This window comes from Cheilinus undulatus, linkage group 3 (genome assembly GCF_018320785.1).
Source record: "Cheilinus undulatus linkage group 3, ASM1832078v1, whole genome shotgun sequence".
Taxonomy (NCBI): Eukaryota; Metazoa; Chordata; class Actinopteri; order Labriformes; family Labridae; genus Cheilinus; species Cheilinus undulatus.
In genome coordinates, this window is record NC_054867.1 from 50415993 (window position 1) to 50439663 (window position 23671).

At 38.2% G+C, this 23671-nt stretch overlaps 2 protein-coding genes across 3 annotated transcripts in view; one reads left to right on the top strand and one right to left on the bottom strand.

Annotated features, from left to right (window-relative positions):
• Positions 1 to 23671, top strand: part of LOC121506790 (centromere protein P) — a 133438-nt gene that overhangs the window by 52975 nt on the left and 56792 nt on the right. The window lies entirely within an intron of this gene.
• On the bottom strand, positions 6540 to 20295 carry aspn (asporin (LRR class 1)). 2 transcript variants are annotated; one of them, XM_041782659.1, is made up of 8 exons: positions 20207 to 20295; positions 16532 to 16801; positions 12846 to 12958; positions 10888 to 11101; positions 8864 to 8974; positions 8597 to 8690; positions 8260 to 8398; positions 6540 to 6789 (listed from the first exon to the last, which is right to left on the bottom strand). In XM_041782659.1, exons 2-8 carry the CDS (start codon positions 16755 to 16757, stop codon positions 6592 to 6594), a joined length of 1095 nt encoding a protein of 364 aa, XP_041638593.1. In that variant the 5' UTR covers positions 16758 to 16801; positions 20207 to 20295; the 3' UTR covers positions 6540 to 6591. The 2 variants fall into 2 exon arrangements, with proteins under 2 accessions (XP_041638593.1, XP_041638594.1); XM_041782660.1 differs by lacking the exon at positions 20207 to 20295 and adding an exon at positions 19985 to 20090.

Here is a 23671-nt window from a genome sequence, read left to right on the forward strand (position 1 = left end):
TGAGTGCTGCATTATCATCATGGCACAGAGTGGTTTAATGACATATAGCATGACTAAGAGTGGAGATTTCTTTTTAAATGAAGTACTGTTAAACATTTGTCAAGTGAAAATCTATCTGCAGTGCACAGAGACTTCCCCTTGCCCACACCTTTACAAACCTGTGGAAACATTTACCTACATAGTGATGCTCTGCTCTACTGTTCTGTCATTTAAGGTATATTTTAAAAATATAATTACACCTATGAATTGTTCATACTTCGAGATAAATCACAAACATCCTGATGCATATTACTACTTTAGAAATCCAGTTAATAGATTTTCCTCAATCAGCTCACTCTTCAAGTCTGCTTTGCCTAAAACGAGAAAGTGAGCTTCCACTCACTGGATGATTGGCAGTACAATTCCCATGTCCGATTTTACTTGGGCAGTATACAGAACCCAAAGCTCTTCCAGTGAATGTGAATGAGTTAGTTTAGATCAAACTGTGCATGGGAGCAGCTTCTGCCATCAGAATTCACAGCCATGTGAATGGACTGAATGTTGACTTAGTGTAAAGTGCTTTTCATGGCTAGAAGACCAAAAAGTTTTATGAAACTGTAGTTCATTTACCCATTTAATATGGCTTTTGATGTGTGAATAAGCATGAGTCATTTCTTTTGGAAAACCTGTGCATGGGAAACCCTTATGACTCAGTCGTTTGACAAGTTTCTGACTATAAATTGACGAAAAATGCTTAGTGTCTGGCACAGTATTCTGCTGGGTATTTGTGGTATCAATCAGAATAAAAAAGCATAATCCTGCTAAGATGAGACATTTTCTAAGCTGGCTTTCCCAACGCTTTTGGTCTAGGAATTTAGCATGAAAAGCAGCCGTTTCCCTTTTTGTTGTTACCTAAAAGGAGGCAGCTATTGAATTGGATCAGAATTACTGCATTGGGACTTCCATTTGCTGAAAGACTTAACTGTAGCAACGAAAGCTGGACTGTTGAATGAAGGATAGTGAAAGACTGGAGAGGAGATGAAGAGAGTGAAATAAAAGATAAGAAGAGACAGAGGGGTAAAAAGCAGAGGGTGAAGAGAGGTAAAAGCCCTGAAGTTAGAACCATTTTGTCTGTGTGTATGTGTTTGTGTGTGCATGTGTGTGGCTGTGAGACGTGGCAGAACGAGGCCTGGCCAACCAGCAGATCTGTTCCATATGTTTCCTGGAGAAAGAGAAAGAAGCAGCTCCCCTCTGTCCTACCCACAGCACAACAAGTCTTCAATTTAAAAGACAAAACAGTTGAGAAGAGAAAAGAGAAATAAACCATCTGCAGCACAGCATGGCTGCACAGCACTGTAGCAAAGTCTTATTTTCTGCATCAGTTTCAAGTCAAGATGGATCACATGACTACAGCTGGCAGGTGTTGGGTTTCTAGGAGTCTGCTAAGGGTGGACTGCTGTTTGACAGGGGCCTCCTGACGAGACTCAGAGGGCAAAGAAAACACCCAGGCTGTCACGTTTTTACATAGTTACATCACAATCATTAATCCTGCATGTGTGTTTCACTCATTGAATTGGTTTTGTCAGCATGGCAGAAGCTTTTATGGCCAGCATTGGTAATGGGCACCTCCTAAAATACATGTAGAAGATGTCTAATAATATTTTATAGTGAGCAAGGGAATTTACAGAAAATGTCATTTTTTAGAGTAACTTTTCCTTAACTAATGACCAGCTTTTAAACAAGACTCAATCATCATTCTATGTCTTGTAACTATTGTTTGAGGAAACTGGAAAATTTCACAATTTGGACACGAAGCCAAAGTTGGAAAGGAATGACTATCTGGTCCTAGTGGACACACACAGTTCTCTAAATAGATCATTTTGTTTCTGTACTGAAAAAAGTTGCAGTTTGTTAATCCAGGTGAGCAAAAATATTTAGTTTAATGCATCATCTTTGAGCCGCCATGACAGACAGCCTTCTGTCAGACACCTTGCCATGATCAATTCAATTCAGACAACTTTATTAATCCTTCGAGGGGCATTAGGTTTGGAGTCCCTGTAACGTGAAATCAAAACTTTGTGTCTTAACACATTAGATATATTGGAATAAGTTTCCTGTAAACCTGTGAAAACACTGAGATTTATGTGTCACTGAATTTTTGATCTAGACCATTTTTAAAGTTTGTCCCCTCTTTCATGGCTTGGTTTATTTAAACAGGCCAAAAATCTGAGCCCATGATATCTTTAGTCTTGATGAGAAATTAACCCTCCACCCTGACACTACAATGTTATATAAACACCTAGCAGTTTATCCCAGTACAGACTGTTGTTAGCTGATGTCTTTAGAAGTTTAGTTTTAGTTCATTGTTAGGTAAATTTCCCGAAACTATCAGCCACAGTGGCCTGCGGGTCATTAAAAGGATAATAATGGAGAAATTTGTGCCAGAAAAAAGTCAATTTAATCCCCAACTTCTGTCTCTCTGCTCTGGCACCGAGCCAGACAGCTGCGCTCTGATCAGGAACAATTTTAACATTTTAGAGGAGCGAATTTCTTGTGAATGGAAGTGGCTTTAGCTCATTCAACTGACCCGCCCTCACCATCCTAGAGCAGATTTTACTGCCTCATTTTTCATAATTTAAAGCTTTTTTTTTTTTTTCTTGGAAATTTAGGAACATTTTTCATGACTGAAACTTGGCCTGTTGGTTCATAACACAGTGGCCTGTCATACAATAAACCTAAAATAATGTTTTTTTTTTATCACTTTACAGGGACTTTAAAAACATAGATGATACATAGTGACACATACAGCAACAGTAGGTGTTAAATAAAAATCTGAAACAGGACATAAAATAAATACTTATATAAATTAGAAAAAGAAATAGACCAAAAATAATAGAAGACCGGTCCATTAAGACCATTTATTTTGTCTTTATGCTGCGTTTATTTTGTGTCTGGATGTATATTTGACTGCTGACAGCAAACCAAATTGCCCTTCACAGGGATATTAAAATAAAAATTGAACCTTGATGTAGCACCCAAAATATTAACTAATGCAACAAGTAATGACAGCTGTCCAAATGGCAAAGAATGACTGGCTTCAGCGTACTGCAACCCTCTAAAGGGTAGGCTGAGATAGAAAGTTGAAAGTGCTGATATGGCTCCACTAGACAACATTATTCTAAGTCTTAAAGTGCAAGCCAAAAAAAACATCATTATATCAGTAATACTGCAGCTCATGACAAAGTGAACATGGAAAATTGACCTTAAAGTGCAGCAAAGTCTGAAATTTCTCTGTTTTTGATATTGGCAGTGATTTCTATGAGTCTTTTGTTATTGATAACTGTTTCTACACTTGACTTTACACACCATAGTGTACACATTGCTGTGTGTGGATGGGTTAGGATAAAAAAGGTGGGAAATCAAAGTTTTCCAAAAAGTGAACTGATTAGGTTCATGCTAGTCACAGTGCCTTCTGTATTTTATTTTATGTCCACCACATAATTAAGATATGCAACACCTTTACTGTGTCATAAACAGGCCTTGAGGATACATGTCAGGTTAAGTACCAGTTGGCTATAGCTTGTTTTTAAAGATATGAAAATCTTTTATCATCCTTATCTTTATGCAAAGGTTTGGTCTTTGAATGTGAGAGCATGACGTATTGATTTCATGTTCACATTTTTTACAGCCTTTCAAAAGGGCAGAGGTTTTTGGGAAAAGCATAACAAAATCTGAGCGTGAAATCAAATAGTCATGCTCTGAAATTGAAAAAAGACAAAGCTGCTGAATAGAGATAGAAGAGCTCCATATGAGCCTAGTTTTGATCCAGGTGTTAGAAATATGACTGAGATACAGCCAAGCTGGAAAAAGAATAGAACTGTACCTGTTTGGTATTTTTTGTCCTATTAGTCTTTAATAAGAATTCCCACCAGTCAGTGTCTATTATCATTAATTTTCAGTGAAGGTTCTGGAGGACTGAATTAAACAAGACAGAAGTCCTGGATTAGGTTACATTTGACTTAATGTTTTAGAATGACACTAAAATACTTTGCTCAAGCCTTTTTTCTTTTTTTTTTCATTTTTTACATTTAAGTAAATATCCCTAAAATTTCCTGCTAAATCTTTGTAAGCTTTAATTCTTTGTGATGAAAGTGTGGAGCTATTTAGAAAAATATATGGCACAAACAGTCAGTTGAAGTACCTGTTATTCTAATACTTACGATGAACATTCATTACCTCTTTTATTTTAACTACTTTGGAATGAGACTGGCTACAGTAAAGTTTCTCATTTAGTTTGCGCTTATAGAGTTGACATATTGGTAATGTAAAAAATAAGACAAAATTGTCCTCAGTACTACCAAATGGCTGTTGAATAGTAGAGTTATGGTCAAGAAAGCCAAATTATCTTTCTGTGTGTTGTAATTTCTTCATTGGTTTCATTTCCCAGACTCCCAGTGAATCAAAGACAACAGCCCTTAACTTATGAGTGTGCAGTGACATCTGCTGGTGCAGAAGCTTAACTGTTTACACACAGTTTTTTCACTTAGAGGGGCGTGTAGGGGAACATGATTAAACTATTTTTACTGAGGAAATTGTTTGGCAGAAGCTGTTATATTTAAATGTTATGTAAAGATGTTATCACAGCTCAAGCCTCGTAGAAGCCTCAAGTATGACTTTGATAGGGGATGAGGGGGAATGGATTAGGAAACAATGGATGAAAAGCTCTCTGTTTTAAACAGCTGAATGCAGTTAAAGTTGTCTGCCAACATTTGTTGCTTCAATCTTCTCTTAAATATGAGATTTACCTCTTTTTTTCTGAAACATCTAAACTTATCCTTTTAAAATGCTTTGTAGTTCGAGCTCAGTTGGAGTTGGAGTTTGATATTTTTGTGTTTTAATTGCTGCATTTCTGTTTTACTCATTTTAGCATCTGGTGAAAAGGTTAAAATTAAAACTGTTTTTTCCAGTGGCAAATTTTGCCCTTCTTTTGAGTCCAAATACCAGCTAGTTGCTAACACTTCTCTTTCTGTGCCAGACTATCTCAAAGCTCACATGCTCTGGACACCATTTATCATGGAGCTTTGAGTTTTATAGCTAACTTTAAATCCCTCACCCATTGTTGAGGGACATGGCGGATGGTCTTTTTTGTTTACAGTTGACTTGAATACAGACCTTCCCTTACCTACAAGGTTATTTTAGGTCTCCTCCCTTCATATCTTTCAGCCTTCAAAGGCCAGAAAATTACAAAAGCTTAAAATTTTCAATCCTAAGGTCTGTTTTTTACTCCGTGCACTTAAGATCTGAGCTGGAGGAAAGACTTTTAGATGTTGCTCCCTTTGCTTGAAAACAAAATGAGCTGCTTTCACCAAAAAGCCTTTTAAAGGATGTTGAATGACTTTGGGACACATTTTCAGGAAGTACATGCTCACAGAAAAATAATGGCCTTTCTTTTCTATAACAGTTTAGTCACAGCTCTTATGAGGCATTCACTTCAAATCAAGAAAGATTAAACCACCAGTTGGGAATGTAGTGTTTACTTTTCATACACTTCTGTGACATTTTTTATTATTTTTTTGTAGTCTGTGGCACCCTTCCATTGTTTTTTTTGTCAGTTGTGTATCATAGCTTTCTAATAGATGACAGACTGATAAAAAGTAAAGACGTATATGGGGAGGTGTTCAAGGTTTTATTGAAGACAACCTTAATAAATATAGCACCACTCACATGAGAGATATCGGGATGAAACATGTTGGTTTGAAACATACTCTCCGACATTCCACACTGAGAATTACATTCCCATCTTACAATTTTAATAATAACCTGGTTGCTATAGTTCATTTAAAACGTTCATTTAAAAAGTAATTCTGTGGGTTAAATCAAGGCCAATGTACAATCCAGTCTGGCATGAAGCTTTCAGCTTCTAAATAAAAACAGTACAGTCATGCAATGAGATAATATAAAACATCCACATAAAGACAAAATTTAAAGTGTCTTATTGCACTAAGTAATGCCAGCATTATTCGTTCAGTAACTCTGCTAACTTAAGTTAAAGTTGTCCTTTGGGCCTCATCTGTTACTCAGCTCACAAATAATGATTCTATACAGAAAATATTGTTCTTTCAGAAGTGTAACAAAGACTAATTTTATTCATCTGTGCCTCATTAAATGCGGTGGAAGTCATTGTGTGGTTTTGCTTCAGGATTGGCCATAAGGTGGCGCTTTATTCCTGCAACGAACAAGTGTTAAGGATCCACTTACAAATCATACTCAGCAAAGAAAGGCAGGGATCTGGTGCTGACTCTTTTTTATGTACAGTTGTTTAGGGTTTTCCTCACCCCAGCAATACTGTCTGCTTCAACATGAAGACTATAGATTTGTTTTCAATGTTAAGTCTCATGTCTGAGAATTTTTCTTTTCCTAAATTGAACAGACATTTTAAAATGTATATTAAAACTTGATAGAAATCAAAATACTTTTGTCATCTCTTAAAGAGCTTACTCTAAGGAAGACAGTTTTTAATTTTTAATAATTCAGCATTATTTCCAGCTACTTCCTTATATTTTAATGCTATAGGCAGATTTTAAGAGCTTTTAGAACAGTTGTTTCTAGCTCCTACTTTCTAAAATTCCCTAGCTGAACCCCTCTCCTTCCACTCACACACCTAAAGGTGGCTGGTTGGATTTCCCAGTATTTAACTGGGTTGGCAAACAGACTGATGCCTGTATATAGGTTCTTCTTGGCGCTGGGATTAATGGGACAGAAGTCATTGATTCCCACACTGCTGATTTTATTTCCATGAAGGTAAATCACCTAGAGAGACAAGAAGATGGATTTTAATCAGTGTGTCCTGCCTTGTCAACAAACCAACTTTGATCAACTTTTCTATTCTGTATAACTACTCCTTTGTGAACTTCAAGTCACATCCTAAAAACAAGGAGAGAAAAATTGCAATAGTCTGAGTTAAAACTCTAAAGTTGGACATTTCAAAGCTTTGTACTTCACATTAGAAAGCAAAATATTAATATGATATGATTTTAAGAATGTGCTGAACAATCTGTGGTCTCGATTCATTTATTACATAAAATCTCAGTGTTGTCTCAGTCATATTCATCACAGGGTCACTGTGTTAGTGAGTATATGGCGTTAGACTGGTGTGCTGGGTAGAGCATGGCAAAAGTTAGCAGCTAGCTCTGCCAGCCTTTATTCCACTTTGCAGATTAATGTCATGCCTTATGTGGTAACTCATCAGGTCAGTTGAGAAGTTAAACATGAGTATAACCCTTAACAGCCTACATACAGCGTTATTTCCATTTTGTTATTGTAAATACTGCCATTTTGCATTGTTCCTACGATATGCTAACTGCTAACTACTTATGACAGGCAAAGAGCATAGATCTTGTGCTGGCAAATTTTAATCAAGCCGTTTAGCTGGCCAATGCCGGGTGTACCCTGTGCGATTTCAAGCCGACCATATGACAGGCATGGTAAAATGTCAACTCACACTGTGCGACTAAATCGCTATCGACCTGAGTGCTCACACTATATGAGTGAAGTCGGGACATACTGACAGAAATCTGCAGAATTTCCTTTTTAAAATGTCTCATATTGAGGTTGAAGTATTTCCAGTCATATTCTCCCTCTCTCTCTCTCTCTCTCTCTCTCTCTCTCTCTCGCTCTCTCTCGATATCTCTCTCTATCCCACACACACAAACAGCATCACCATCCATGTCAGCTGCAGGTTTACGAGTAGAAATATTTCCTGCCTGCTTATTGCCTTTATCATAGCAGGGTGCATCCGAAATTCATTCCAGCTGTTGTCATGGTAATTTAGGACGTTGTCTGACAGTTTACAAAGGAAAATAATCCCCCAAAGTTTTTCATTCTACTTGCGTTTCTGCTCTCACTGTGAAGTGTCTGGAGTCATACAACTAAAATATCAAACATGCCAGAAATCCTTCTGACCAGTCTAGAGCAGGTCGTCAGGTCATAGTTGGGCCGTGGTTGGCTGTTGCACCCCCCCATGCACAGCACGACAAACGGCGCCCGATCTGATTGAAAGTCACCCGACTTCAAAGTGAGTCGTACGACTCAAAATTTGTGGCTGAATCGGAGGAAAATCACACAGTGTACACCCGGTTTAACCATCATACCTCGAAAAGAAAGCCATTTTAATGTTTGCACCTTAGGGTTGGTTCTTGTTGATTCTTGTGTTTCCAGTTATTTGAAAAATGCACTTCAGTTTTCCTGTTTTTGACCAAAACTACAAATTCTGTATCTCACCTGGAGATAGCGCAGGGAGTTGAGGCCTGGTGGAATCTTCCTCAGACGGTTGTGGTCCAAGTGGACTTCACGGATGTTTGGAATGCTTGCAAGGCTGCCATTTTCTACGTATTTTATTTGGTTAAAACCAAGTCCTAGCCTGCAAGAAAATTTTCGCATACAAATTTACCATTCCAAGCTACACAGGAACAAAGCAACTGCACTGTGAAAATGACAGAAGAGGACTAATGAAATAAATTTTAGTTTAAGGCTTGTACAGCTGAATGGATAGCGTATGTATTGTTAAATATATATCTCAAAATGTAAGTCTATGGGATAAAATTTGGCTGCTAATCACCATTGCAGGTTTTTGTATCTGATGAAGTCTTCTATCTCCACCTTAGCAATCTTGTTGTAGTCAAGGCTCAGTTGTGTGATGGACGATGGGAGGTCTGGTAAATTCAAAACACACCAAACATTACCAAAAAACAACCAAGATAATACATACTAAAGGATTTTTTTTTGTAAATCATGACTTTTAAACAAAGTATGTGATCGAAGAAGCTGCAAAAAGTAACCGTTTACTTGTTTGAGTTGTTGTAGCTTGAACTGATTGATACTCTACCTTTTGGTACAGCCGTAAGCTTGGCTTCTGCCATACCAACGTACAGGGTTGACAAACCATTAAATGCCCCAAGTTCAATCCCACTGTTGGCAAGAGGGTTTGCACCAAGTTCTGTTTGGATAAGCACAGTTATTAATGATCATTAATCTGTTATGACAGTATAGAGCATATTCATTCCAGGAGCTTCAGTGAGTGCTAGAAATGTTTATAGTTTATGTCTACATATCTGTTGACCTTCATGACAAATCTTTGAAAATGATTAATCATTAAACTGTCTTGGTAAAGCAATGACTGACAGGATTTTAATGAATTAAAAAGGTTAAACTCAAAAAGTAACTACCGTAAAACACCAAATAATTGCCAGGTCCCAATTAATATTAATTAATTAATTAATTAATGTCCGCTGAATTTAATACTCTCGGTGGCAAAGCGCTCACGGAGTGATTTTGTTCTGCTTTTCCACTGAAATCAATGGCCGAATCATAGGCACGAAAACACTTCATCTCATCATGAACAAATTCTCCACAGGACCGAACACCACCATAATTCCGCTGTTGAATCAACTTATCACTGAGCTGAGATACGGAAGCTACAGTGGCCAATGGGAATGCTCCCTCTGGCCTGAGCCTAATTGGCTGCGAGTGCTAGCCTCCTCATTGGCTGGGGCACCCCTGTCTCTTGCTGGTTTTCTCAAGTGAGATAGCAGCGCCATGCCCTGGTGCAGCCAAAAAATAAAAAGTACGACATTAACTTTAAACTGTCTGTTGTCAACTTTGTGTTTGTTTAGCTCCTTACCAGTATTTAAAGTGTTTAGAGAGTGTTGAGTTGACAGAAGAAGACAAAAATATAACTATGGTACTGTAATCTTGTCTTAAAAATGTAAAAGTGATATTCATACTGGTGTAAATAAGTAGTTTGATTAAATTTACCATATTTTTCCAATATTTGCTCAGCAAGGTTTTTGTAAGAAAAGAATTAAACGCCTGTTCCAAATAGCTGCCTGGTTCCAAATAAACGCCTGGTCTGCTCAGTGATTGAGACAAATAAACGCCCAGGCTATTATTTGGTGTTTTACCCCAGAGTTTTAATGGAGATTTATCTACCCTGGAATTTAAAAAAATACCTCTAGAAATCATGTGTGTTGAAAGTCAGTGTGAAATAAAAGCTTCCTGGGTAGTGGGTAACATAAATGATTTGCAGAAATATCTTTATAAGGTCCCGGTCAAACATGGGATGTAAAAGGAAACTGGGGTAACTTCCAAAATGTATGTCTTGCCTTTCATTGGGTGGCAGGGTATCAAAACGTGAAGTATCCATATCTGTGTTGTAATTTGGTCAATTAGGTATCGGATATGTTGGTCCCGGTCTTAGCTTTCAATACTCTTCCCTATTCTAGAATCATATTCAACTGTTTTTTTCTAACAAAAGGTGATTAAAATTAAATAACAAAGGCATGTCAAGAATATTTGATCATGTCAAAGTCATGAGTTTGTATTTTATCCACTTAATTCAGATAAAAACCTGGTTTATTCCCAGTCACAGTCAACAGCACTACATTCCCCACAATCCTTGAGTGTCACAGCAATGTCTCCAGTTGGTGGAGTGCAAATTTAAAACAGGGGGGGGTTGTTGAGCTCTGTGGTGATGACAGATGGCACCAAGTACATCACAGACCACCAGATTAGCCTGTGGAAACTTTTGAAAATAATTCAGTTGCAATTAATGATTTTAACATGTAGAAGGCAGTCACTACTCACATTTTTACACATTTCACAAAACATAGAATTTTAAAACTTTGTGCTCCGTTGTCAAGATTTAAACCCTAACTGATTTATAGTTCTATTAAATCCCACATTTTCCTCAAGGGTTTAGTTACCCGTTAATGTTGAAAAATAAATTCTGAGTTTCAGTTTTCTGGAAATGATATCTGTCTCAGATATTGACGGCTTTGTTATAGCAGTGCCTAACATGGTCTAGACAGAGGTTATTGTAAATGTGATATAAGTACCTAAACTTGATCTTACCAAGCACATGGAGTTTCTTCAGGCCTTTAAAAGCATCCTTCTGGATTCTGCTGATCTTGTTTTCATGAAAGCGTAGCTCGACCACATTGGGAGGCAGGTTTTCAGGGATCTCAGTCAGTAGGTTGTAAGAGAGGTACAGCAGTCTGAGATGGGGCAGGTTTTTGAAGGCTTTTGGATGAATCTTAGTGATCTTATTGTTGATTAAAAACAGGCCCTGTTATGGGAGAAAGGAATCCAAATAAAAGTTAATAGATACAATATGCATAATGCATCATTACTTACAGGTGTTAAAGTGTTTTTTTCCTTCACTTAAAAACAGGCCGCTTTATTAGCAGCGCAGTGGTTGCAGAATGTTTTCACTGTTAGTTTTGTAACAGTAAAGTTTAAACTTGAATTTTTTGCTCTTGATGTCTTTTTTCCAGTTGTGAAATCCTGAGTGGATTAAACACAGACCCAGCTGCAAGGTCAGTGCTCTTAAATGCTGATGAGCTTGAGTGAATCTGTCTGTTTTCTTGTGCCTTTAGAGGATTGACATTTTTGGTTGGGAGGGAAACATGAGTAAATAGTAAAATGTGGTCACCATAATTTACCTTGTAACCCTTGATGTTCTCTTTAAAGTGTATTGTTATCTCCTGGGTTTTTAACTATACAAAAATGTATACAGCAGATATTATGGTTGATTCTATCTTTTATTTCATGAACTGAACATGAAAAATCAAAGATAATACAGATTTGTTTCTAATTTTCTTTATTTCATGGCAAATTTGACCATGTTTCTACTAGGGCAATTAATTAATTAATTTTGATTAACTATGATCTACAATAAGTGCACTAAAGTCTTCTAATCGTGATTAATCAGAGGCTTTACTGTCACTTTCCAAAAACTTCAGTTAATCCATGTCAGGATCTTCCTGCAGCCGCAGGGATGTCAAATAATGCATGTTGGCAATTTCTTGAAATCTGGGATTGACTTGTGGAATGCATTGAGTAAGGTTGAGGGCCACGTGTGGCCCCAAGGTCACCAGTTTCCCACTGCTGTTCTAGATTCTCATTTATCCACTTTGTCTTGGCTCTTATCTGATTTTAATGCTCCCTCAGAAAAAAAGCCAGACTGAAATGAATTGAGCCCAAACATGACGTTCAAATAGCAGGGATTTAAAGCACTGTACTACACCTAGGTACAAAAAACAAAATAGCATATGAGTTGAAAACAATCTGTCACTGTTAGCTCGCCAGCAGTAGCTGTGTTGTAAAAAGGCATTTTGCAATTTAAACTACAATGCATCTGGTGTTTGTGAGTGTTTGCTGCAGTTAAATGAAACAAAATTACAGCCTTGAACAGTTGCTTGTATAACTGTAACATTTGTGTACATAGGAGGCGTTGAAGTGATGTTTTTCATTTACTTTTCTCACGCACATCTGATAAAAACAGACCTACCACTTACTCTGTGCCAATCCAGCTGTCTTCATGGGCTGCATAATTACCTATGTTACACTATGTCTGTATGTAGACGTATGCATATTTATGACTTAAAAACCACATCTTCTTAACATGAACAAGCCTAACACATTACTGCTGAATGCATCCTGTGTTGACAGATGACTTTAGCTTCTGCTGCTTCTCTGCTGATTTTCTGTCCCTTTTTGAATAGTAGTTTTATCGCCAAATAGTTTGTGAGAAAGACATGCTTTTTGGTGTTTTATTGTTGCAAACTGAACTGTACTGTAGTGATGTGTTGACACCATCTGTTTATCTTTTGGGGCATTCTAATTAGAAGATTAGGACACAATAGTGATGTGACTGGAATTGATTTTCTCTGGTACTTTGTTTTCATATGATGGAATGATCTCATTCTTTACATCTTTAACATCAGATATGCCAGATGGCGGTTTAATGCTGATGTGTGAGGCACTAATTACTACGTGCACATTAGACCACTTGTGAATTTATATCTTACCCAGAGCTTGTGGAGGCCTTTGAAGTCATCCTCCTTGATCTCAGTGATATCATTGTTCTGTAGGTCGAGCATCACAGTGTCGTCAGGAATCTTCTCTGGAACAGAGATCTGACCTGTTGGTCAAAAATCAATTGCTTAAACAATGCTACAATTAGGTGTAGGTCAAATGGTGTGAAAATTAGAACTGATTAACAAAATGCATGTGCTATGCATTTACAAGTACATGTACAGGTAAGGAGGGTGATGTGGGGAACCAAAATGATGAATAAAAAACTTCAAGCAAATATGTAAAACTGCTTTAGAAGGCTCTTTTTAAGATTTTTGTTTAAAGATGACATTGATTTATTTGATTGCTGTGGCAGTTTTGAAATATTCAAGAGGATATTTTGCAGAAAAGACTGTGAAAAACCACTCCATTTAGCTTTTTTAACCACTTTCAGTCACACACAGTAATGCAACACAGAACATTTTCTTCAAGTCCAGTGAATCCACAGTCCTTCCAAGGGAAACTGTCTTAGCGTTTCCATAAATTCTTCACCCAATCATTGATAACTTTAAGCAGGTTCTACTTTGGCAGCAAACTACAGCCAGTGCATGCTACTACAGCTTGTGCAGGTGCCAGAGGGGCCTCAGCCATTTTCTCAACTGGAAATAACAGAGATGCATCCACAGTCCAGGAAAACAAATCATTTTGTTTTAATTAAAGTGTCGATTTCAGCCCTTTCTGCACCAATTCATTTAGGGGTTAGGAAAGGATAACAATTTAGACACCAGCACACAGTTGTTTTGTGTCCTTTTCTTAGGGTTTGTAGACAAATTTAAAAAAGTAGAATTGACCCCAATACAAACTTATAATCAGAAATAGGGAACTTTTAAATTGGATTCAAATAAAGGCTTTCCACTTTCTGTGTTCATACAACAGTTATTGTAAACCCAGTATTTGGTTTGAAAAGAGACATTCCTGAGCACTAGAATAGAGCCCAGCACAGGGGATTTTATAGGGGTCGACCTGTATTGAATTTTGAATTTATTCAACTGCAATAAAGGGGAGTTTTTATTTCTGAAAATTGTTCACCTTTTGCAGATGATGAATGTATTAACTGGTAGCACCACTGAACACTGAAAACATGCACCACTATCGGTGAAAGACAATGAAAAAAATTAAACATTTGGCACCATAGGGCAGAAGAGAGAGAGAGGGGGAGGCATAAAAAGAGGCCATGACGAGAGAGGCTAAGCTAAGCTAAGTTTTAGTTAAAGAAGAGAATGATTTAATAGATCAGCCGCTAACGAGCGAGTGCTTGATTATAGCTTGTGCATGTCAGCATCAAATAACAGCAGTGATTGAAAACTGATGGAAGAAGAGAGCAAAACAAACAGTTTAGCACTGTCATAAGTAGAAACAGTACAGTGTAAACAGCAGGAAAATGGAAGGGGGATGCATTGTGTTAATGCTAACAAGGCTTTAGTGTTGATGACTCTTATTCGTATGACATTGCCACAGATTGCAGGGCATTTTAGGAACCTGTGGCAAAATTTCTAGTTCCACCATAAATAACCTAACTCAGTTGTACTAAGTCAGGATCCTCAAAAAAGGTCCAGTTGATCTTGTATAATCACAGCCATCCTCTGTTTTCTGAGTCAAAGGTGCTACTGTCTGGTTGCAGATTCAGCTTGCTAGCATGAAGGACAAAAAGGCTAAAAAACTCATTTGTCCCTAATGCTGTTGGCTTTTTAAATGATTAAATGTGTACCTGTGTTATTTCTCTCTATGTATGTTTATTGTTGTATTACACACTAAGGCTGTAGTCAACCAAAGAAAAACTTGGTCGACCAAAATCGCACCCAGGCACCAACTAATCGATTGGTTGTTCAGGTAAAAAAATTTCATTCATTATAAAAAGTTACCTAGTTGGGGACTAATTCAATCCATCCAGGCTCCTCATTGCACCTTCTTGGTACTCTAAATGATCCTAAAATGAACGTAACAAACCTTTGGAAGCATTAATATATCTTTTCGGCTCGTCACATCTTACTATATAATAGAATTAATTGAGAGACGATCAGCGCACACCTGCCTTTAATCTCCGTGATCTCGGCGCGGTAACTCTTTAAACTCATACATCCTAAAAAATAACCTCAGATCATCATTTTTCATTCGTTTGTAATGGTAACTAATAACAGGATCACATGATTCAGTCCGCACTGTGTCATTTACGAGCATAAAGCAGGCAGCATGCAGCATTTATTTACGGAGATGAGAGGAAAAAAGTTCACTCGTCAGGACCATAGACTGTAGAAAGAATTGGACAAACCACGTGTGACGTCAGTCGTCTGCTTACAATAGACTGGCCAAAATGGCTTTTGAAGCCCATTCGTGGAGGCTTCCATATTGAAATCGCGGTCTCAGCCGAACATAACGCCCGCCCACTAAGCGCAACTTCCTGTCAGCCTGCTAGCTAGCATTCCGGTTGACAGAAACGGAGCCTCTGCCTACCGAGCTATCTGTCAATCAAATGAGATGCGCCAATCAGTTTTCATCCTTAATATCGGCCAAACAATCGTGGTACAAAAGAATTCACCCCCCGTACAGTGGGAGCACAATAAGACACTAGCTAATGAGACACGTTTAGTGTTTTGAACCAGGCTGTAAACCAGTTTATTTTGTGTCTCAAAACCGGTTGTTTAACATGTGTGCAGACGGAACTTCTGGTTTTCCTGCAGCCAGCCTCAAGCGGACAGTCGTGGTATAGCAATTTTTGGCACTTCCACATTGGCTTCATTTTTTAGGACCAGAGGTTGCCGCTTGGTCGGGACTTAATGACCAGCTGACATCGCCTTTTATCACCTCTCCTTTCTGTGTGACTGTAAGAGAAGCTAACGCTGACGTGAACACTTTAAGGAGATTATAAAACGAGATTATACTACACAGCCTATTTGCCGACAGGTGAATTACACTGACCGCGGGAGTTGATACAGTGAGGGAGGGCAGAGCAGAGAGACTCAGCAGTGCCACTTCAATACAAACAGCCTGTAACTTTGTGATGAGTTGATGTGTTGTTTCTGAGCATTAATGCTGTAAAATATCAGAAAATATCCCACTCTGGTAGCTTTGTGTGCTTCTCTACCTGTAATTCCAAGAGCTGCATTGCTCCTGTTCCCAGTAGCGCATCTCTCTCTCAGCTGCTCACTTGCTTTTGCCCCCAGACCAGCGTCTTGGGGGGGGGGATTCGCCGACCAGGATGATCTTGGTTGACCTCAAGCTTTTCGATCAATTAATCGACCAATCGAATTGAAGCTGTCAGCCCTATTACACACTGTCTCTTGAGCTTCTATTGTGTTTTTATGCTGTATTTATGATTTGTCTGGATGTATGTTTGAATGCAACAAATTGCCCTTCACGTGGATAAGAGAGTGAACCTTGAACCTTGATATCCAGCCAAGCAGACAGTGTTGTATGCAGGGCATTAGGTGAGACAGTGGAGAGGAAAACAGAGCTAAAGAGGAAGACTCAGCAGAGCAGCAGAGCCCAAGTAGTGCACCTTTTAAATTATTTGGCCAAAACCCAATATTGGCACCAATAATTGGCAAGGCTGATAATTGGTTGTTGACCTCTAGTAATTAAACTAATTACTCAGGGTTTGTGGATACCATTAATTAGTCGTGAGCATACTGTTTGTTCTAACCCTGGTCGGAGCACTGAACCACTCTGGGTAAGCAACGACATCCAGCCGGACAGTTCTCATCTTCATAATCATCGTCGTCATTGGCATCATCGGCATCATCATCGTCATCATCACTTGAGTCCGCCATCATGACATCATAGTTTTTCATGTAGTCCATGATGTTGATTGGCTGGTATGGTTTGGCATTGCCCAGTGCCAGCAGGCAAAGCAGGAGGAAGACCCTCATGGTTTTATTGGAAGACTGGTCAGTAAGAGAGCAACCAGTGTAAGCTGTAAAAAAAAACCACACAGGTTAAAAGAGGTAAGAAGTAAAAACAGGATAGACTATGATATCATGACTCTGAGAAAATGACTTCCAGCCCAAGAAGTGGAATGCTTATTTACTTTTGGCTTGTGTCTTCCATCATAGTGGAACAGACATGCAGAACTCTGTAAGCTCAGGAACTAGCTTAAAATACACACAGAAAACATCTAAATTCTTGAAAATGACAACAGAAAGTTTCACACAATCATCATCCAGCATTTTTTAACGCTTTAAACCAGATAGTAAGAGGCTCCAGGTGCAAGATTTGCAGCAACTCATCAGACCCCATCGGTATGTATGTATTTCAGATACAGTCACACTTAAATCTTCACTCACTCTAACGTACCAGAAGTAAAGTTCTCATGTAAAACGCTTTTTTGTTCCTTCCAAACTATCTTAGAGATAGTTTGACACGTCTGATTTATCACTGAAGCAAGTACTCCTAAGCTCCTTCTACTGCATAACTTTAACTTTGACCGCTTCTGTCCTTCACAACTATTCCAATAAGCCTAACTTTGTTGTTTCTTAACTTGGAGCCTGTGCCAGCTGTCATTGGATGAGAGACGGAATACACCCTGGACTGGTCACCAGCCAGTCACATGACTGATGTAAAGAAACAGAATGAATGTAGGTACTTGGAGAACCCATGCATACACAGAACAGGTGAACTCCAGATAAAGGCCCTGTCTGGCTGGGATTAGAACCAGGAACCTTCTTGCTGTGAGGCAACAGTGCTATACCTTTATTATCAACAAAATACAATACTTGTTGCTTTCAAGTTCATGATCCACTTTATACCTTGTATTAGCTTGGATTAACACCTGTTTTGGATACTAAGTAGTAATTTTTAATGCAGAGAGTGGGCATTCTGAGGATGATTTGATATCCAAAAGCTCAGCCTGCATGAGGAGGTGGTCTGAGGTGCCTTCGTCCAGTTTGGTTTGGTAGTGTAAATTCTGCACACACTGGCACACAATAAAGTCCACTCTGTCAATTGATGTAATCCATGGTAGTCCACCAGTAATCATAAAGTGTGGCGAGCTTGTTTTTCGGCTTCCAAATGACCATACATATGGTACTATTTTGGCTTTGAATAAAGGAAGTAAAAATGCTCTGAAACAGGAACTAGCTCCTGTCATATACATGAAGGAGCCTTACACCAGCTCCCTAAAGAAACATCTTTACTTGCTCGTTTGTCGTCTTGAATTCAGTTGTCATTTTAATCTAATAAGCACCCACAAGATTTATTTGTTAGATTTTTTATCATGTCAATGAATAGCATTTTTATGACAAAATAAGGGAGAAAAGATGCTAAAGATGTTCCACAAGCCTCTTGACTTGTGGATAATTTGCATTGTATTAATTTTCATTTGTGTTGCCAGTGGCTTTGCTGTACATTGCATGCAGAAATACCTAGCCACTAGCTAAACAGATATGAATAGTTAAGCCTAAGAGCCATGGAGGTAATGTATGGGCTGTTATTTGCATGTGAGGTGGGAAAAAACTTCTGATTGCAGGTCATCACCGGAAACACAACATGTGAAAAGTGCAGACAACTTGGTATCTGAAATTTCCGAGTCTCATATTAATGCAAGACATAATCACCCCCTGTGAGATTGATGGTCAGATGAATAAACTTAATTAATCCAAAGTTGGACTTGTAGAGATGCAGTGAATTATCATGAAAAACACAGCAAAGAGAAAATATATCCATGGAAAGGTCTCAAATTACAGTGATTAAGTGGTGTTTTTTTTCAGAAACAATGTATGGCTAAAGGGCATGGAGAGTTCCTGGAGTGATCAGTTTCAGTGAGCACTGCTCTTTTTTTCTTACTGTTTTTCCATGAAGTTTAGAAAACCTCGACTGGAAATGAGTTCTTGTAGCCAACATAAATGTTTCTCCTGCTCTCACCTATTCAGCATATGTGGTGATTCATACAATGATTTATACATATCTTCCTCCATTACACACTCAACCAGCAAGCAGAGAGAGGCTATGATTGTCTGGTTGCGTGCTTCTGGTAATCTTGATGGATTCAGTCCACCCACAACTATGTGATGGTGGTCGAGCATCCTGCTGCGACAGCAAATACCACTCAGTAAAGACCCTTCCTCTACACCCAGACTGTCTTTGTGCCACATGTGCTCATTTAGCATTAAGGAGGCTGTTTCCATGATGTGCACTGAGAAGCACTGGGGGTTTGCATAACCGATTTTGCAGTAGGATGTTGATAATACCCTTTTTGTTGCGTCTCTCTTAAACTTGTAAATAAAATAATCAAGAAAATCTTATTTTGATTCAGCCAGAGAGGTTCAAATAGTAATTTTTCACAGCATGAATTACAATCAGGTTGTTTTATTTTCATTCAACATCCAAACTAAAGGGATGTCACCAACCTTTGTGTCCCTTTGACCCCAGCTGTCTCCATATTGTCAGTGCTCATAATGACTCAGGTGCAGTATGTCAGCACCACTTAAGCAAAGCAGATAGTTAATGTATTGTTCATTTTGTAAATTGCTAGTTATTAGAATGATTCTTAGATTAAATGCAATGTCAGAAAAAAATGAAAATGAAAAAAAAAAAAATAGTGTTAAACAGATCAAGACTTCATCTTGTTGATATGTTACCAACAGTCCACATCTTAAGATCTAAAACCAAAGATTTCTTTTAAGTTGATGCTTTTAAACTAATCATAGATTACTTTTTAACTATGGCTGATCAAATTTGAGTTAAACAAGCAATCTTGAAACGGATAAAGCTCTTTTACTAGTGTGCCTGCTCTTTACCAGAAGCAGTTGAACAGATTTAATGTGATTCAAAAATTTCCTCATGTTTGCATTTACAGCTTTTTGATGTCTGTACTCTATGGAAAATTACTTTGCATTTTTGTTAGATTAGATCAGCTTGAACCAAGGCTCCAGACAAGTAATGACTGTAGGAGACCACAACATCAAACCTAAAAGCTAAACATCATCCTCTCTCCAGAATTTGCCACAAATCTTACTCACAAAAAACAAAACCCACATGAAATTCCAGAATTTTTTTTCCTGCAGTGCTTGCATTTTGAATGAAAATCTAGTAAAGTGATAAAACATAGCTTTAGAAAGGTCTATCCTATCTTAAAAACATCCACTCTTTTCATACAGACCTAGAGCAGCTGCTGAATGGAAGATTTCCTCTCAGAAATGTCATCTTAGTCCTGTGGCTGTCCTGAAACAAGTCCACCTTTAATGCGTTCAGCAGAGGTCTTGTAAACTATCTTACACACCTTTGAGATGTTGCATTCTCTAAAGACAAAACAAGCCACACTGACTAGATAGCTTAGGAGATGAGGCAGCTGTTTTGTTAATAAATCCAGGGTGTGTCTTACCTCAGCCGTCAGGTGTGTTTGTGTCCTTGTTTAAACCCCACGCAGTGAGATGTGCAGCAGCAGGGTCCAGCTGGAAGGCTGAGAGTTTGATCCTCAGTCAATACATTCCCAGTGAAAGGGAGAACAGCATCACCCTCTCTCTCCAGGAAAAAACAGCCCCCTAAACCCCCCCACCAACGGAAAACCTCTGCTGCTAGGGTGAGAGGTTCAGTTTCAGTCAAGAGCTCTTGACTCCCTCTCTCATCACACCATCTGCATGTCTCAGTGACAAGCGGTATTAGGACTTTGGTCATGTGCTTCTCATCAGGAGCTTTGAAGTGATGCCAGGATCGTTAGCCTCAGACTCCTGAATGCTCAAGTCTTTTTAAGAACTAACTGGTAGGTCTGCCACCTCCCCTCCTTTCATAAGGAGCTGCCATTTTAAATATTTTACATAAACATGAATGTTTCTAACACGTGGGCTAGCTGGCATTGGTATGGCATGGATTACAGAACTGTACAGCTGCTGGAGCTGTGTAGATGTCCTTAGTGAAACATCATGTTTGATGATGGAGGTGAGGCAGCTCTGCCAGGGATTTTTTGAGTAGTATCATTTTTGTTATAGAAACACCTTCATCTGGCTCATTGATGAAGCAACATTATTCCCCATTAAAGAGCACCATGTTGACCTCAAATAGTTAAACAGTAGTGAAATTCTCAACAACAAGAGGGTGTTTGAGATGCCTGACACACCAGATAGACTGTTTCTGATATCCATGACATGGAATATATTTCAAATCAGTTTGGTCAACAACCCACAGATAGTGTTTGGGAAGAGCAGAACTTTCTTGAAAGACAGTTGAACAAATATTCTGTCACACTGATTACCAATCAATTGAAATAATAAAACAATTCATGTAGCTGTCAAATTCATTACTGGCCAATCAGAGTAGCAAGTCGTATAATATGTTAGGCATGCACAGCCCAAGAGAGAAACATAGCATGAGCTTGACAGGCAGCTGTTGCTTTTGTTCACTATTACTGGAGTCTGTTAGTAGATTAAACTGTTGTAAAAACTGTTGAGGAGAGGAAAAATCTCTTCAACCAAGAAGCCTTTCAATGTGGTTCTTTGCTCTTCTTTTATTAACTCCATAGTCCGATGTTATCATATATGAACAAGCAGAGGCACCTGTAATTCAAGGTTAAATAACTATTGAGTCATAAATCGTCATTTCTTTTGTTTTCTTCCTCTGAAAGCCCTTCTTCACTGTACCTCAAATTACGCTATCCACGACTACATAGCTCTAACAGAACATTTTCTAGCTAGCCTGGAACTTGGGTGACTTTCTGGGGTCCTTAAAGATAAAATCAACACCAGTAACCCTGATATTGAAGGTCTTTTTATCAGTTTTGTAATCCATTTTTCAATCATTCCTGCAGCTAGTGGCTTATGCCGTCTGCCATATTGTCTGTTTTTATCTCACAATGCATTGTGACTGTGCTGTGACAACCAATGGCAGGCTGCTCCGTCATCACGTCATGCTGTGCCGAACAGTGCACGTGCAAGCATTTAGAAACTGGAGAAGAGAGTCTGAATCAGTGTTAATTTTGGCAGCTATTTTTAAAATTTTAGTCTTCGTCTTTAGAAGAAATATCTTTTAATTTTAGTCACATTTTAGTCATTTCTACCCTTTTTAGTTTTAGTCTAGTTTTCGTCAACAAAAACTGAAAAACATTTTAGTCTAGTTTTAGTCCATAAAAAGTCCTCATGTTTTAGTCTTTACTTTTAGTTCAAGCATTAATTTTTCTTGCCTTAATCTTATACCAAATCATGGTAGTGTGTTCTCTGTACTCTGCCAAACCTGGGGTCCCTGCTTTCTACAGCTGAGAGGCTGAATAGATGCAGCTGCATTGTTTTTTGACAGATTTACCCAAAGTAGAGAAATATCACAGATTTTCATCGTCCAACCAAAACTACGTTACATTTTAGTCTAGTTTTAGTCATCTTGACAAAAACTAAACTGACTTTAGTCAGATTTAGTCATCAGAGATCTATTTTTGTTAGTCTTTGTCTAGTTTTTGTCATGAAAAAAGGCTGTCAACGAACATTTGAATTCATAGTTTTAGTTGATGAAAGTAAAACTGGTCTGAATGACTCATAATGGTGAGAAAGAGGCACAGAGAGGTTGTGATGTGTCCCTCTGTGTCACTGCGGACAGGAACTGCTTTGAATAATGACTCAAATTCCCCCAAAATGCAAGGATTTTTAAAAGAAATTTTTTGAGGACTTTATGTCACAGAGTGATTATTTTTTCAATTTTTTGGTCCCCAAGAGATGGAAGAACAAGTTTGTGCCAAAAACCCTTAGTCATTATTGTTTATTATGTGTAATATATATATATAAAAAAATCTTTGAGTATCAATTTCCATTATTTTTTTTCTTTTGTCGTTGTAGCCCCACAGCTTTTTAAAACAATTCCAGTGACATTACTGCAGCACACATATTCTTAAAGCCCAGGTTGTCCTGAAAAAGGATGTTTAGAGCCTGACTGTGCACCACAGGGCTGGTGTTTTACAAACTTTTTTAAGAAAAGAAGTCCAGGCGAGACTCAGTGGTTAAAAATAGCTTATGGCTCAGAGGGTTAAAGAAATTTTGTCCAATTGTTGCCATTGTTTACAGGCTTGCAGTAAAACTAAACATCGCCTGTTGCTACTGTCTTGTTCTCCTCCAATGACACTGATGGGTTTCTCCATTCTCTGAACAGGAATAAATGCATCAGCTCAAAGTTTTGGAAGTTGGAGCTGCCTGATGACAGACATGGAATCAGGCCAGCCCGTCAGCTTTGTAAGCTTAGTGAGTCTTGCCATGAGGAAGGAGTTGTTCATCATTTTTAGAGGGAAGGATAATGAGTCTGCAATTACTCAGCTCCTCATGCAAAAAGTATTCTGGTTTAATAGCCAAGATACAATGACATGACAGATTTGAATAATTTTCCTGAATGAAGGGAAAATGGTGACAAATCCTTTCAATACTTCATTTATGATAAAATGTATTAGTTTTATTAAGATGTGCAAGCCACTTTTTTAGTTACTGTCGCAGAAAAATTGCATGTTAGTTTCATGTTTGACAAAATATGACACTGTTGCATTTATCTCCCAGTCTTAGTCTGACAAGCCAGACCTTCAAAATCAAACTGCAATGAAAAAGTCCAATTAATCTAGGAGCTTAGTAGTTGCACAGTTTTACAGTCAGTATTTAAACACTTGGTTTCATGCAGTTCAAACAGAATTTGTGTGGGTTTTATGTTGATCAGCTTAAAAGATGGTTGGCTCATTTCTGAAATTTACTGTTGACTTCAGGCAAGACAAAATGATTACTCAATTGTCTTTCATGAACATATATATTTTGGGGTTAGATTCTTCTTTTTTCAGGTCAGTTTTTTTAATATTTCTCATGCCTCACATGTAGGCTGCCTCTTTCTTGTG